Source organism: Lactuca serriola, chromosome 9 (genome assembly GCF_051521515.1).
Source record: "Lactuca serriola cultivar US96UC23 chromosome 9, Lser_US96UC23_V15, whole genome shotgun sequence".
Lineage (NCBI taxonomy): Eukaryota > Viridiplantae > Streptophyta > Magnoliopsida > Asterales > Asteraceae > Lactuca > Lactuca serriola.
In genome coordinates, this window is record NC_136416.1 from 81,718,377 (window position 1) to 81,735,634 (window position 17,258).

The 17,258-nt window shown below is 31.8% G+C and overlaps 2 protein-coding genes across 2 annotated transcripts; one reads left to right on the forward strand and one right to left on the reverse strand.

Annotated features, from left to right (window-relative positions):
* Positions 1-2,185: 2,185 nt before the first annotated feature.
* Positions 2,186-3,931, forward strand: LOC145074609 (expansin-A8-like). Its single transcript, XM_079020962.1, has 3 exons — positions 2,186-2,382; positions 2,483-2,795; positions 3,347-3,931. The coding sequence occupies exons 1-3, from the start codon at positions 2,259-2,261 to the stop codon at positions 3,648-3,650; spliced, it is 741 nt and encodes a 246-aa protein (XP_078877088.1). The 5' UTR covers positions 2,186-2,258; the 3' UTR covers positions 3,651-3,931.
* A 277-nt stretch (positions 3,932-4,208) lies between these two features.
* LOC145072414 (alpha-galactosidase 3-like) lies at positions 4,209-12,391 on the reverse strand. The gene is made up of 13 exons (XM_079018833.1): positions 12,162-12,391; positions 11,998-12,056; positions 11,832-11,888; positions 6,248-6,282; positions 5,951-6,054; positions 5,804-5,876; positions 5,609-5,733; positions 5,451-5,534; positions 5,303-5,367; positions 5,128-5,210; positions 4,966-5,056; positions 4,675-4,874; positions 4,209-4,472 (listed from the first exon to the last, which is right to left on the reverse strand). Exons 1-13 carry the CDS (start codon positions 12,311-12,313, stop codon positions 4,383-4,385), a joined length of 1,218 nt encoding a protein of 405 aa, XP_078874959.1. The 5' UTR covers positions 12,314-12,391; the 3' UTR covers positions 4,209-4,382.
* Positions 12,392-17,258: the final 4,867 nt, after the last annotated feature.

The window sequence follows — 17,258 nt, forward strand, 5'->3', positions numbered from 1 at the left end:
TTTTAGCTTTAGTGATCTAAATGAAAGTTGTACTATTCGTTAAACCGAGAATTTTCATAAAAAGAACATTCAAATCTGACTTCCTATGAGGAAGTTATCATTTTTCTAAGTTCATTATAGCAGTATACAACTAAAAACTCGAAATAAAGATCGAGTGATTTGTAGCCAACACAACCTAAACGAGAATCGAATGTCTCGTCAATAGTAGTACAACGGTAAAAAGATAGACGAAAACGGACGTCGGATGAAAAAGTTATGAATTTTTAATGGATTTTCCTATCCTAGTCTGTTAAAAATAATAATATTAAAAATAAAGTCATAATTAGCCGAAGGAGTCTAAACGAAAGTTGTAGAGTATAATCTCGCCTACGCGTACATATAAAGAACGTCAAAAATGGAGCTCGTATGCGAAAGTTATGAATTTTTGAAGATTTGGGCACGAAATCCGAGAATTTTCGCATGTGCATGGCCCGAGTTCGGCAACGTCGCCCCATTCCTCGCGAGCCTGCCTCGTGTCCGACCCGATGACTCATCTGAAGCGCAGCCCAAGCAGGTTCTGACGCGTGTCGCATCTGTGGCGTGCCCGAAGCGAGCCACGTCTCGCCTACGAGCCTCCGACGTGTGCCCTCCCCCTCGCCTGCGAAGCTTGCGCGTGGCTTCTCCTCCTTCCTTCGGATCTGAGCCTCACACCTATATAAGGGAGGTGCAAACCCTGTCGGTTTTGGTTGGAAAATTCACACTTTTTACACCTTACACCCTCTTTTAAGCTATTTTACAACCCCCGAAGCCCTGGGATCATATCTAACACCTGAAAAACGTCCCGAAGTGTCCGAAGACCCCGAGAAATTTATCTTTTCGGTTTGACGCTCAACCCTCGCAAGGCCCCGTTTTCAATAAAGCTCCCGGTTTTCATCGAAGAAAACTAATTATAGAAACGAAGTGCTGCCTAATTTACTATTTTAACCTCCGGTTATTTCACGGTGAGTTCAAATTATAGGAACAATTGTATGTTATGTATTATGTGTGCAATATGCTTTCCCGTGTTATTATGATAATGAGCTATACCTTTGACCACGAAGTGAATGACTAAGCATCACTTGGGTATTGGTATGTAGCCTTTGACCATGAAGTGAATGAGTAAGCATCACTTTGGCACTGGCAGAATGTTGGATAGGGTTGAAAGCCTGTAAATTCTAGCAAAATGTTAATTCAGAAATCGTTTATTTTCTGTGCCACTTGGGCTGAAGTCTTATTGATGTATATCAAGTTGAAATTGTTGTATCTCATTGATTGTAAATCTTTGAATCAGATCATTTGTTGATATGGAAAGCTTGTCACATGATTCATATATGTCTTTGTTGTTCTTTGTTCCTCTTTGCTTCTGTTATATATATATATATATATATATATATATATATATATATATATATATATATATATATATATATATATATATATATATATATATATGGCATAACGTTATATTGTATCTATTTTTGAACTTGCTAAGCGTCACTGTTTATCCCTCTCAGTGTTTAACTATTGCAGGTAATAAGGATCCAGTATAGACACATATTGTTGGAAGATTTACAATAGTTAATAATATTACTTTTGTATTTAGTGATCGTGTATGTATAAAATTATAATTTCCTGGGTAGTTATGTAATATACTAAAACCTAGTCGGTTTGTATCCAGTCTTTTGTAATAAAACTATCAATGTAAAATACTGTTTATAAATATAGATGTAGCATGTTTTGAAGTAACTTGGAGTAATAATGTTAAATATGAAAGAGGTTCTCTCAAAAAAACATTGTTCATATAATTATTCTTTACAATTTTTTTAATTAGTTTCAGTTTTTTTGAAAATATAAGCAAACATCATCTACAATTTATTTCTATTTTATTTTATTATACTATAAACATGAAAATAAAAAATATTATGAAACCAAGTCTTAATTAATTAAACGGAAAATGAAAGATACAAGTAGAGGAAATGCATGTGCGTTGTAAGGACCTACTTAGGTTTAACAAACAAGTGCATGTTCCATTACATCTTTCGCTATTATCCAATCTCTTCCAATTTAATTATTCAAATAATATTAACAGGAATTACACTAGCCTCACCCTTTGCTATAATTGTCACTTTCCCATTCAAACACTTTTTCACAACCAAAACCTTTCCCTCCCTACACTTCAATCCCCCTATATAACTATATCTTCATTTGCTCAATTTCTCAAAACCCCCAAGACTCTTCCAATGACTTCTTCACAAATAACAATTCTTGCTCTCCTTATTTCCTTCTTCTTCACTCTTGTTTATGGAAATTGGCAAAATGGTCATGCCACCTTTTATGGAGGAGGAGACGCTTCGGGCACAATGGGTATATTTACATACATATCTTTTTGACTTTTTCATTCAAACAATCTACACTTCAATTTCACTTCTTGTTATCTAACTTAACATGTCCATATTTGTTATAGGGGGTGCTTGTGGTTATGGGAATTTATATAGCCAAGGATATGGGACCAATACTGCAGCATTGAGCACTGCTCTTTTTAACAATGGTTTGAGTTGTGGATCTTGTTATGAAATGAGATGTAATGATGACCCTAGGTGGTGCTTACCTGGTAGCATAATTGTGACTGCGACCAATTTTTGTCCACCGAACCCTGCTCAATCTAACGATAATGGTGGTTGGTGCAACCCCCCTCTCCAACACTTTGATTTGGCTGAGCCTGCTTTCTTGCAAATAGCGCAATATCGAGCTGGTATTGTGCCTGTTGCATTCCAAAGGTAACCTTTTTAGAACATGTATAGAAAGAAAAATAAGTTAAAGTTAAAGTTATAAAAGGGTATACAACTTCATGGGACCAAAGCATTAAGGTTATCTAGATAGAGAATTTATTTTTTAGAACATTACGTCATATTTTTAGAAATGGAAAGAAAATATAAAAATTAGGGTAAATTTGTAAAAATGTGTTCACTTATTGGGAAGCCCTTTTTTCCTTGCTTTTTCTATTAATGTATACTTTTGAGCATTGGATAATAAATAGTTGTACATAACTTACTAAATTAAGTTTTATCCATATTAATTTCATGAGAAATTAAATATTTTTTTTACTTTTTGTGTTTGTTATCTTCCTATCTATTTTATATGGTGACAAGTGTTATTTAATTTAGTTTAAATTTGATTTGGATGTTAAATTTGTATATTTTTCATCATCTTAAACATATAGAAAGAAAAATAGGAACAAAAGATTGGAAGTTCATTTAGTGAAAAAAAACAACGTATAAATATCTTTTCTCAATCGTGTGATTGACTTGTTTGCAATGTTTTTATATAGGGTGCCTTGCATGAAGAAGGGAGGAGTGAGATTTACAATCAACGGTCACTCATACTTCAACTTGGTATTAGTTACAAACGTGGGAGGTGCAGGAGATGTACACGCAGTCTCAATCAAAGGATCGAAGACAGGGTGGCAACCGATGTCACGGAACTGGGGGCAAAACTGGCAAAGCAACTCATATCTTAACGGACAAAGTCTTTCTTTTCAAGTCACAACTAGCGATGGAAGAACCATCACTAGCTACAACGTCGCATCGTCTGGTTGGCAATTTGGTCAGACATTTCAAGGGGGGCAATTTTAAGTTATAGAAACACAAAGGGTGTGAAAGTTAAAAATGGAAAACTCAAATATGAAAAATGAAAATTTTAAGTGCAGTGGTGGCAACTTGCAAGTTAGCACCCGCTTTCATTATACATAGTGATATTAATTGGTTTGTAGTGTTATTGCTTTTCTGCTTTGACATAAGTCAATGTTGAGATATTAAGACACTTTATTATGTCTACTTCATATTGTTTTCTTGATATTGTAAAATATAGAATGAAATTTATAAGCGTGTTATATATTATACATATTTCAAACAAAGTTTCATTGTCCACTAGGTACTTTAAAGTGGAGTTTTGTCATTTGATACATCTGTTTTTTTTTTTTTTTTTTTTTTTTTTTTTTTTGTTCCTTGGAATTTATCTATACATGTTTAGTTAACTAGTATATGTTAATTTATTTTCGCTGGTCTAATTATTTAATAACCAAAGTATTCTTTGACGATGATCATTGTTGTAAAACTCAAAAAGTCGTCTACCAAAATTGTAAAAATCTAATAGCTTGGCATCAAGTTGCCAAAAGTATCAAGTCCAATAACTTATGAAAGTTTTATTTTTATTTATTTATCACATAAGTGAGAACATTTATTTATTCCATAAACACAATAACATAACAAGAATCAAGAACTACAAAACATCCCATCTTATGAACAATCCCACATTACACAAAATGAAAAGATTTTAAAAAAAAAAAATCATACTTTAAAATGAGACTAATTTGGAGTGAAAATAAACATCTCACAACTATGAGCATCCACCTGCACACCAAATGATCCAACCGCATCCGCTACTACATCTTCATGCTGCAAATCAAATACAAACAGTCAGTCAACAGTCAGAACAGAGCAGGTTGTACTGCGTTTGAACTGACACTGTCCTGTGTCCTATTCACCGATGTCGGTAGGACAAAATATTATAAATATTTTTCTTGACGAGAAAAATCCCAAAAAGGTGAAGCAAGATATTAATATTGTGGAGTGTGTAAAAAGACGTAAATGCCCTTACCTTCCATAAGTCTCGTATGGAAAAACTGATTTTGGAATCAAGTCCAAGATCCTCCCATGAGACTTCAATCGTTTCAGGTTCTGTATATCGGTTCCAAAGAACAACAGAAAAACGGATTCCAGATAAAGGTCCAACCCAAACTTGAAGACAATCTGTATTTTCTGAAGTATTGATTCTTCTTCCCTGCATTCCAATTGGATCTGCAATTCAAAAAAAAAAAAAATAATAAATAAATATTTTTTTTTTCAAGAAAAGGAACAACCTTTTGATACACAAACAAAAAAAGATTACCTTGGTTTACAGCAATGACCTCTTTATTGCTTAAAATTTCTAATGTGTATTCATCCATGTTTCTGACATCACAACCTATAAGAAGTGGAGCCTGCATTTTTTATTTTTTTTGCATGAGATTTTTCCATTAAATTAAATCAAAATGAAAGTAAAAAAAAACACCTTCATCAAAGCCCATATGCTAAAATGTGATCTGTATTCCAAGTAACTCATGCCTCCATTACCAACTTCTAACACATCAGGATCTATAAAAAAAATACAAAATAATTTTATTACTGTTTGACCATGTTTGACCAGTTGAGAGAGCATGAATTTTTCTAATTAATTAATTACTTACCATTCCATCCACCAGGTCCTGCATAAGCTGCCCATTTGTCATTTAAATCAGCAATACTAGTCATACTGGAAGACAAAAATTAAAGATAAATGTTTAATATAAACTCAACCATAGTTAAGTTAAGTTAAGTTAAGTAAACCATGGAAACCTTTCCCATGTATCAGCGATGTCATCTGTTGTTCTCCAACTGTTTCCAACATTTCCTCCCCATTGAGCAGGATCATCTTCACCCCTGAAAGAGTTTAAGAGGTTCTTGAAATATGTTGAGAAGATTCAAGATTACAGAAATGAGTTTTTAGTTGTTACCATTCACCAAGGGAATAAAAGATTGTCCTTCCAGTTGAGTTCAGAGCATCTCTCATTGGTGGATATCTATCAATTGGTTTGATGCCAAGATTGAAGCAGTTGTCATACTTCAAGTAGTCTACACCCTAAATAAGATGGAAGGAAGCATGAATTTTGAGTGATGAACATGAAAGAATTAGGGTTTTTGGGTCTTACCCAGGAAGCCCAAGTTGCTGCATCATCATTCTCATGGAAAAGTGAAGCAGGTCGTACTTGACAGGTGAAAACACTAGAACATTCAATAGAATCATTTTATCGAACAGTTGGTGGGATAATTATAAGAATAGATGGATTTTATTGTACCCTGCTGAAGAATAGATACCAAGCTTGAGACCCTTCCCATGTACGTAATCAGCAAGAGCTTTAATCCCAGATGGAAATGTTTTTGGGTCAGGAACTAATTGACCCTGTGGAACAAGCCATTACGTTGTTATTTAGGTTAAATTTGCTATGATTAAATCGTAGTTCTGAGGTAGGATGAAGAATTTTCTATTGAAGGTTTAAGGATGGTTTTCTCTACTGAAACCATGGAAGATGCCTTCATTGATGCAAATTAAATCTACGAGAAAGAGAGAAGAGCGGAAAGGAATTTCGACTTACCTTTGCGTCCCGTGTAAGTGCTTCCCAACAATCATCTGTGTTTAGGGATAAGATATAGGGTTATTTCCATAAAAAGACCTATATTTTGATTTTTATTTTCTTTTAGACCTAAAAAAAATTTCTTTTTCAAAAAAGATTCAATTATTTTAGAGCTAACAGATATTAAGTATTTTAATTTCATAAAAGACCTTATATTTTGTATTTATTTCCAATTTAGACCAAAATTGTTTTTTATTTCAAGACTAGTTGTATAAAAACGTGATTATATCCTTTTAGTTTAAACATGACAAAATTGCAAGAATGGTCCTTGTGGTTAGGTCGAAATTGCCACTTTGGGCCAAATAGGTTTGGACTAGCATTAATGGTCCAAAGGTTTTTATTTTCTTGCCACTTTAGTCCAATTTACTATAAATTTTTTCATTATGACAATTTTGCCCTTGGTTTTTACTTTTTGAATGTTTTTTATTTATTTAAACAGTTTTATAATTAAAAGAAAAATAAAAAATTAAATACATCTCTCTTTCCCCTTCTATTGCCCAGCACTAATCAACATCGCCTCCACCGATAACCCCTAGCAGCACCACTGGTTACCACCACCACCACCCTCGATTTTCCGGTAAACGCCACCATCACTGGTAACACCTCACTCTCCCTCCTGATGAACTCCCTCTCTTTCTCGTGATGAACCACTGTCGGCGACTATATCATCTTGCCGGAACCGCCAACGTCATCATCACTATCGCCATACCGTCAACCACCACCGCCACAGTTCAACACCACCACCACCTCATGGACACCCCCGATTTTCTGATCTAAACACTCTGATTTTTGAATATGAAGACCCCGAATTTTACGATCTGAAAACCCCCAATTTTCTGATCAGAAAACCCTCGATTTTCCGATCAAAAAACCTCCACCATTGTTTAGGAACCCTAACTCTAGCACCGTCAAATCTAAACCAAGACAAACGATATAACGAAGTAGGGAAACCCTAAGCGGCCGATTGGAGCGTCGACGCTAGGGTTTATGAATCTCATAGCTCATACCATCGTTATAGAAGGATATAGATGAAGAGAGAAGAAGGTGAAGCTAGCATTTCTAAAAACGCGAATTTTGGAGCTAGGGTGTCTTACATGTGGTGGCGGCGGCGGATGCGAAATAAACAACATCGACAATCACCGGTGTTTGTTGACGACGATGTGTTGATCCAAGACGGTAAAGGAGGTGACAAGTTCGACCAGATCTTCGTCATCTTTCCAGGTCTGAAGCGAAGGTGTTGCACCGGACAACAGGTGGCAGGAGGATGGTGGTGCTCCGATGAAAATGACGGACCCTTCTGGTTTGCTGCCAAAAAACATCTCCGGCGAGGAATCCTCTCGTTGCCAGAAACCTCGGTCACCAGCAAAGCCACCAGAATCTGGTGGTGTTTCAATTTTCTTAATGGGAAAGAGAAAGAGAGGGGATGGGGTGATAATACAAATAGATTTTTCTTTTTTCTTTTGTTTTTAGTTATTGTAATTATAAAAAATAGAAAATAAAAATATAAAGGGCAAAGTAGTCATTTTATAAAAATTCAAAAGAAATTGGACTAAAGTGGCAAGAAAATGAAAACCTTTGGATCATTAATGCTAGTCCAAACTTGTTTGGCTCAAAGTGACAATTTCGACCTAACCACAGGGATCATTCTTGCAATTTTGTCTTTAAACATAGACATCGATTTAAAGAGTGTAATCAATATGTCTACATTTATTTATGATTGGACAATTCTTTTTCCACGTATATTTATACAAAAAAAAATAAAGAGTAGTTGTAAAAGCTATTTCTTCACTACACCAAGTTCGTGTAGCTTAATTTCGTCAAGGCATAAAAAACATATTTATATTCTTTTAGTTTAAATAATAGACAACGATTTAACTTTTACATCTTCTGGCGTCGTATTGATTTATGCATGAAACATTTTTTTAAATCATTACATATACAATGAAGTTGTATAGTAAATTTTTTTTTTCACGAGTGTAATATAAATAATAACAAAATGTTTTGTCTATATTTGGGAAAATTTACAGTTTCTAGCTCCAAATCATTTTTTTATATAATTGGTTTAATTGGTTTTTCGATTTCAATTACATAAAACAATTACCAAAAGCTATGAGTTGAATACATAGACATGTGAAGTCAAATTTCCTAACAGCACAAAAGAGATTTTATATAATTTTAAGATCATAAATTCAATAACCAATTGAGTACCAAACACCTTCAAGCTTTTTTTAATTAAAATGAAATCTTAAATTTTATTTTGGTAATTATTATGATTATACTTAAATAACTACAATATACAAACAACATGTATTTTGATATTTAAGTGTGCGGCATCATTTTTGTTATTTGGATTTTCAACTTATGCTCAAATAGTTTCATTCTCATAATATAGTTTTATGTATTTATACGTGATGTTAACATTTTTTAAAAATATCTTAAACTTGAATCTGATATATCTAAACAAAACTATTACGAACGTTTAGGATTAATATTTTTATGGTTGTATTTGATATAATTATAACATATTATTCAATAATGGGCTAATGCTACAAAATATTCTATGGCTTTGGTTTAGGAGTATGATAGTGAATGCGTTTATTAACTGTTCTAAAAAAATTAATTAAAAAATTCGACTAAAAAAATAATATAGAAAAGCGCGCGCGCGAGAGAGAGAGAGATGTCCAAACACACGAAATAAGTATAAGACTAAAAATTACAAAAATGGTCCTTGTGGTTTTCCAAAATTAAAGTCAATCCGTGCTAATTTTTTTATGCGAATGGCCCATGTGGTTTGCAAAACTTGAAAAGATGACCCTTTTTACTAACGCTGTTACTATTCTGCCGTTAGGGACTGAATTTGTAAGGGTATTTTCGTCTTTTCAAGTATAAAAAGACTGAATTCGTGAAATTTAGTAAACCAAATGGACCATTTTTACTATTCTGCCGTTAGGGACTGAATCTGTAAGGGCATTTTCGTCTTTTCAAATATAAAGGGACTGAATTCGTGACATTTAGTAAACCACAGGGATCATTTTTGAAATTTATTTGAAAACAAAATTAAATTGCTAAAGGGAGGTCTCGAAGTCATGACCTCCACCATTAAATTACCAAAGCCTTAACCAATTGAGCTAAATACTCTATTGGTTTATTATTTCCTAAAACTAATTTATATATTAACAATATCGTTAAAACATAAACAATAAATAAATTATAAAAAACATTTTTTTTACATAATTTTTTTATAAATAAAAACTGTATTTTAGTCGTACTATAAAAAAGTAGTTTTTTACAAACAAACTGTATGTATTTTTATGTATTTATTTTACGTAAAATATATATTTTTTTGTCTTTAAAAACTACGTTTTCGTATAACAAATACGTTTTTGTAAAACATGTTTATACGGTTTTTTATGTCTTTAAAAAATAGATTTTTACAAGGTTTTTTTATATACATATTCGGTTATATGTATTTTAACCGAATAGGTTTGTTATATATCTAAACAATTTATACGGTTTTTTATGTTTTATTAAATACGATTTAGAACCATATATATTTTAAATAAGATATATATATATATATATATATATATATATATATATATATATATATATATATATATATATATATATATATATATATATGTATATTCGGTTATATGTATCTAAACAATTTATACATATTTTTATGTTTTTTAAATATGATTTAGAACCATATGTATTTTAAATAAGATATATATGTATTTGGTTATATGTATGTAAACAATTTATACGGTTTTTTATTATTTTTTAAATACGATTTAGAACAATACGTATTTTAGATAAGATATATACGTATCCGGTTATATGTATCTAAACAATTTATACGGTTTTTTATGTTTTTTGAAATACGATTTAGAACCATACATATTTTAAATAAGATATATACGCATTCATTTATATGTATTTAAAAAAACATAAAAAACCTATTGGTTATATATCTTATTTAAAATACGTATTTCATCTTAATCGCAACTTCTAAATCGTATGGTTAACATGAAGATGGAAAGACATAGTAATATATCTTTTTGAAATAACAATTATTATTTATTAAGACTACTCTTGACATAAAAAAATCGTATAAATTGTTTAAATACATAACAAAATTGTTGTTAAGTTGTTTTTAATACATATTACCGAAAAAAGGTTTTAGAACTAGCGACCCAAAAGAATTTATATATTTTTTATGTCACGAGTAGTGTTAATTATTACTATTTCAAAGACATAAAAAAAACATGTTTTACAAAAACGTATTTTTTATACGAAAACGTATATTTTAAAGACAAAAAATATATATTTTACATAAAATAAATACATAAAAATACATACAATTTGTTTGTAAAAAACTATTTTTTTATAGTACGACTAAAATACAGTTTGTTTTATTTAAAAAATATATATATGTAAAAGAAGGTTTTTATAATTTATTTATTATTTATGTTTTAACAATTTTGTTATTATATAAATTAGTTTTAAGAAAGAATAAGCTAAGAGAGCATTCAGCTCAATTAGTTAAGGCTTTGGTAATTTAAGGGTGGAGCTCATGAGTTTGAGCCCTCCCCTTAGCAATTTATTGTTTTTTTAAAAGAAATTTCAAAAATGGTCCCTGTGATTTACTATATGTCACAAATTCAGTCCTTTTACACTTGAAAAGACGAAAATGCCCTTATAGATTCAGTCTCTAACGGCAGATAATAACGATGTTAGTAAAAAGGGTCATCTATGCAAGTTTTGCAAACCGCATGGGCCATTTGCATCAAAAAAGATTAGCATGAACTTACTTTGTTACTTTTGGCAAACCACATGGACCATTTTTATAATTTTGTCTAACTATAATAGACAAACTAAAAAAATTTATTTTGTATACAGTTTGCTAAGTTATATGGTATGTTTTTTTCTCTACAAATAAAAAAAAAAATTGTTATTATGCTAAAAAATTCTCCATAGTCATGTATTATCCATGTTATCAGAAAATATCAAATTAACATCAAAATTTTTATTAGCGGTAATATAACATTTTTTATAAACAATATATCAAGTTTAATGATATAATATATATCCAAGATAAAGTTTAATTATATCTTTTAGACAAAAATAAAATTTTGCAATTCTTCTAGGTTATATTCGCTCAAAATATAATAGATTACATAACATTTTTTAGTTTATACACGTATATTTTCTTTTTCGATGTAGTCAAGAAGTACCTTATATATTTGGATTTGAAGATTATAACCAATTTTAAAGTTGAGTTTATTTTGAAAAAAATATATATATTTTAGGTCTAAAATGAAGAGAAAAAAAAAACTATAAAATATAGGGTCTTTTATGAAACAAAAATATCTAATTTACCTTTTGGTGACTTGCTAAGGTCTAAAATAACAAGTAACAGGTAAAAGTTGGGTCTTTTCGTAAAAAAATAAAAAAATAAAAAAATAAAAAAGATCTTTTATGGAACTAACCCTAAGATATAGACCATTAATAAAATAAGTAAGAACACTTGAAGGAGTACCAATGATGACATAATTATAGCCCAAATCAGCCAAGCCAGACGAGATAAGTGCATCAGCTGCCAAATAGATTAAGAAATTGAATCAATTACTTCAAATGAACTCAAATCTAATTCCCAAAAAAATCAAAATCACAAGTCCCCTCACAAAATGGAAAACAAAATCAACCTGTTTCCTTAATTAGAGTCTCGTTTATGTTGCAGGCAAAGAAATTCCTGCTATTCCATCTGCTCAATGCATTCATTTATGAAATGAAATCAGCTCCAAAAATCAAAATCGAATTTAAAGTACAAAAACACTGTCAAAATCACTACAAATATCGAATAAATTACCCCATCTGAGGAGTCTGAGCCAAACCATTATTGAGCTGAAGCAATCCGTACTTTGAACTTTCGAAAACACTGACCGGCAATGGCACCATTCGAGCTGATGATACCGTCGATAGAAACACAATTGCTAATACAACAACTGTCTTGTAATCCATAGCCAGTTGCGATGATTTGCAAATCTTAATCTTACTATATTTAAGTTCCTTAATCTGAAGCTATGGATTATGGAGGAGTGGACTTTCTAGTGGATTTATGTAGTCATTTCCAGATGAACACGTGAGAAACCTTAATTAAAAAATTAATACGTGTGTTGTACTATATGCTTCTAAGTATTAAAACCATCTAATCTTCTATTGCAATAATAACTTTTTGGGCAGAAAAACAACCCACGTGTCAGTTATTTTACTTATTTTTAAGCGACATTTTAGTATACCACATGTGACAAAGTCAAAGCCACGTTGGTAACTAAAGTATACCACATGACATGACCGAATTTCTTCATTTATTTTTCTTTTTTAGCTTATTAATTAATTAAATTTCTATTTTATAGTATTCATCTTTGATACCTATATACATTTATTAAAATATACATTTTAGCCTTTTTGTTTGTAGCTTGTATTCAATTCTATACCTTTTTATTTTCAACGAGTTAATTTTACATCTTTATTATATATATATATATATATATATATATATATATATATATATATATATATATATATATATATATATATATATATATATATATATATATAGGTTCTATGGAAAACAAAAAAAAACCCTAAAAAAACACTAAAAATCATAAAAATGCATAAAAAAAATACTTAGAGATCACAAAACTTTTTTTTGAAATTTTTTTATAAAAAATCGCAGCTTTTTATAAAATTCGCTGAAAAAAAAAATAGTAGGAAACTGATGAGGGCCGTGAGAGAATTGATTTAGAAGTTACGTTTGATAAACATAAATGTAAGAAAGAAAATGTCAGCAATTTATCTAAGATTCTTCGTATGTTATATGATTAGGTAATTGAACAATGTGTTGCGAGAGTTGATGTACCCATGTTCAGTTCCATTCTTTATGATGAAATTCCAGCCGATCCTATAATACATCCTCCTATTATTGATTCTAGAATTTTGCCTATTCTACCTGGAGATCTAAGATTTGGCTAAGGGGCACGGCTAAAAAATGGTTGCAATAAGTGTAAATGACTAACTCATAAGTTCCTAGTGGCAAAAAAAATTAAGGATATCTAAGAAATTACCAAAATAGATGATGATTCTAAGAAGACAAATTGATGATGAATGTTTGCATACGGGACATAGATGTCCTTCTCTTCTACGTCATCAAAAGGTCGACATCAAAGAAGCCAAATAAGAATTATCTCAATATATAGCTTCATCGATTTTTTGTCCCCTTATTTTTTATAGCTTACCACTAAATGAATATAAAGGTCGTTTTGATCCTTGTATTTTAATTTTAAGACCACTTTTGAGCTTAAAATGTTTACATATGCTGCGATAAGCTTGTGAATAGTCATCTTTTTAATTTTGGATCTTTTCAGTTACTTTGATACGAATTTAAACCTCAAATGTCCCGAATTATTTGTTTGAAAGCTACCTCATTTCCGTCAAATACAAAAGAACTTGATTCTCGTTGAGATATGCAAGTAGTTGAAACTTGTTAAGTAGCTGAAGCTTGTTACCGATCAAAACCAAAAAATTTCTTCATTAGGGCGTATTTGGGATTGCTTCTCAAAATGCCTATTGAGTTTTTGAAGAGAAAAAAGACAGAAATTCATGACTTTTTGAAAAAAACATTTGTTTTAGTGTTTGCCAAAAATCTTTTTAACTTATTGATTTTTTGAAAAGTTAACAAGCTAATAAGTCATATTACAAATTCTCCCAAACACCCACTCTAGTTTTAAATATTAATAATAAGATAGCTTCAAATTTGGTTCCAAACCTAGCCGAAAAAAAAGAATTGCTTTTGGTTTGAAAAATGACCTTTTAAAATTTTGGTCCTTACATCATAATTTCATAGGACTTCTCGCATTGTGCTTCCCTTAAATTAACCACATTCTTTCTCACTTGTTCATCACGATACTCCAATACCCTTAATAAGTCGGAAAATTCCAAAACTGTAACCAGTTCTCTTTGCATGATGTTTCGAATTGCGAAGAGACCATATCCAAGTAACCACAATTTACAAAAGATAATAAATAAATAATAAAGAAAGAGATCATTAGATCCCAAAGGTTTAGGGGGTGTTTGGATAGTAAAAAAAGAGGTGTTTATTGCTTATTCCCACAATAAGCTAACTTTGAGTGTTTGGATAAAATCTAGCTTATTAAGCTAAATAAGCTAATTTTAATAAGCATATCTCCTCATGCTTATTGCTTATTGCTTATTCCCACCACAAATAAGCTAATAAGCAATAAGCTAATAAGCTAATCCAAACACCCCTTAGAAAAGTTATAGATAAAATCATAAAAAAAATGGTAATTTTCAAAAACATGCAAAAAGTCTGCCTCTAAATGACATAATCTTTCTCTAAATGTAGAAAAAAAAACTTCTATTAGAAACAAGGTAGCTGGTGAGTTAATAAAGCTAAAACAATAAAATTTTGTTGAAGAAAAATGATATATTAATCATTATTACTTCGAGGACACTTAACCGTTGTACTGTATTTAAAGAGTGATAGCATGGTCTTGCAATTCGTTGGACAATTAACCCCTCTCACTTCTAACCAACACAAATTCAAAACAATACGTTCATTAATGATTAATATATGGATAAACCGTAGGTTAAAAGTGAAAATGTAGTCAATTGAACTATCTTGTTGTCTGCCTTATGGTTCACCCTACATATGACTACGGAAAATAGTTCCGTCTCATTTTAAATTTCGGGTTGTATTCTTACAGAAGAAATTAATATTGAACCATTCCGGTTGTTTTAAGCAAAAAGTACCTTTCTTGGTGTCTGTTTTATTAAAACCATATATGATTTGGAGCCATAAAACACCAAGTACCAAAGAAAATCCCAAGAGGGTACGTGTAATAAACACGTTAGGACACTATTATTGTAATCCGCTTTTTGTTATTTTTTAAGAGAATGCAACTCTGATAATAAAATCACATCTTTGTAATCGGTTTTTTTTTTCATTTTTAATGAGGGAGGATTTATTGTTTTTGAAAAGAAAAAAAAAAATCAACTCCATGTGATATCCAATTGTTGATGCATGTGGCATGGTAATAAGTGAAACATTTTCAACATTATGTACAAGATCCATGAATTTGCTTAGACAACATGTATTTGTCTATGTCTAAACAAAGAAACAAGAAAAAACCCTTGTATTTTTTATAAAAAGATTCAAGATTTAGTTTTTCATATGTTTAAAAAATAATTAAAAAAATAGTACCTTTACAAAAGAATTCAATGGGATACTTAAAATCCCAATTACAGGTTACATTTTTTCTCACTTTCATGGGCCTACAACGGGTAGTTGTATAACTGTAAATGATCCTCAACACTTACTAACCATATTACATACAATCTTATCTCTAGAAGCCACAAAACCTAAACAAAAAAGTTAGATAATAGGGTACCTGTTTGCGACTTTCATTGATGCCATAGACTACATAAAATATGATGAATGACCTTCTTGCTTCCTTTGCTTAGCTTCATTACAGGAGACAAAAACGTGAGTTTCTTTTAAATGAACTGTTGAGGTTGGGGTTTAGGTGAATTTAGCCTTGTTTAATTGATACTTGCCTTGAGTACAACTAAAAAACAATCATGCCTTTTTCTTTTTATTCAATTTCCTAAATTAAAAAGTAGCCAATCTGAATTCAAGCTAAAACAATTCAAATAAGAGACTAAAAGCAAATACAATTCAAATCATAAACTGAAATTTCATGCTCCCTGACGTTATTGGAACAGTTGCAATCGACTGAATAATTAAAGAAGTTCAAACCTGACGATTCTTACCGGACAAGATTATGGTTAAGAAGAGGATAGGAGATAGGGATGAGTTTTTTGGGATATAAAGAAGCAAATTGTAACATCCGGATTCCCAGGTATATTATTTTATTCATTTATATTTGGAGTTTGTGAAGGAACTCGGCGAGTTGGTGCATAGACTTGTCGAGTAGGGTCGCGGATGTTCATCCGGGTTCGCGACTAGACTCGGCGAGTTCATGGGTGGACTCGGCGAGTCTACGCTGTTTAATGAAACCCTAAATTCCAGAGTTTGGGACCTATTTAAAGGCCCTTAAGGCCGTCATTTGCGACTACCAAACCCCAGAGAGAGACCCTAAGAGATCTAGATCGTTTGTGAGGAAAAGAGAGGCCATTGTTGATTATTTGTTGGTGTAATTTGAAGAAGAAGGTGACCAAGGCAAGAGGAGGCTGAAGGAGGTGCAAATCTAGCGACTTCAGAGTTCAGAGGCTTCATATTGAGGTATTCATTTGGGCCTTCTCTAGTTTTGGGTATTGATTCATAGAGTTAGGGTTTTCAAACCCTTTGGAAGATGATCATGTAGAGCATTTGGTCCCTTTTCGAGTTTATGCTTTGGATCTGGACTCAAAGAGGTCCAGAGACCTTAACCCTTGGAGCTTTATGAGTCATTTTGGGGTTATTGGACTTAGGTTTTCATTTTTGGGGCTAAATCACCATTTGATGCCATCTAATTGATATATGAGCATCAAAGTTCGAACTTTACGTGACTTTCATGCTTAGGAAGGCCAAATCTATGGATTAGGGGCATAGATCTGACCTTAGGAGGTCAATAGAGTTTGTGCATGGCATGAACTCGCCGAGTTGTTCTTGAGACTCGGCGAGTATGGTTAGGGTTTCACGTAAATCACTCAGCGAGTAGACTTGCTGAGTTGGGGGAATAACTCAGTGAGTCAGAAGGGGATTAGAGGACTGGAGTTTAAGGCAGAACTCGCCGAGTTGTTCTTGGGACTCGGCGAGTTGAGTCGGGGTGGCTCTGCGATTCATGCCAGGAGTGACTCGTAGAGCAAGGGGAGGGACTCGACATGCCAAGCGAGAATAAAGAGTTAGTGGACATATGTGTACTCGCCGAGTCGCCAAAGTGCA

Coding starts and splice junctions, on each gene's coding strand:
- LOC145074609 (XM_079020962.1), top strand. CDS start 2,259: ATGACTTCTTCACAAATAACAATTCTTGCTCTCCTTATTTCCTTCTTC. Junction 2,383..2,482: donor AGACGCTTCGGGCACAATGG/GTATATTTACAT, acceptor TATTTGTTATAG/GGGGTGCTTGTGGTTATGGG. Junction 2,796..3,346: donor GTGCCTGTTGCATTCCAAAG/GTAACCTTTTTA, acceptor GTTTTTATATAG/GGTGCCTTGCATGAAGAAGG.
- LOC145072414 (XM_079018833.1), bottom strand. CDS start 12,313: ATGGATTACAAGACAGTTGTTGTATTAGCAATTGTGTTTCTATCGACG. Junction 6,283..11,831: donor CTATAATTATGTCATCATTG/GTACTCCTTCAA, acceptor CCCTAAACACAG/ATGATTGTTGGGAAGCACTT. Junction 5,057..5,127: donor GCATATGGGCTTTGATGAAG/GTGTTTTTTTTT, acceptor TAAAAAATGCAG/GCTCCACTTCTTATAGGTTG.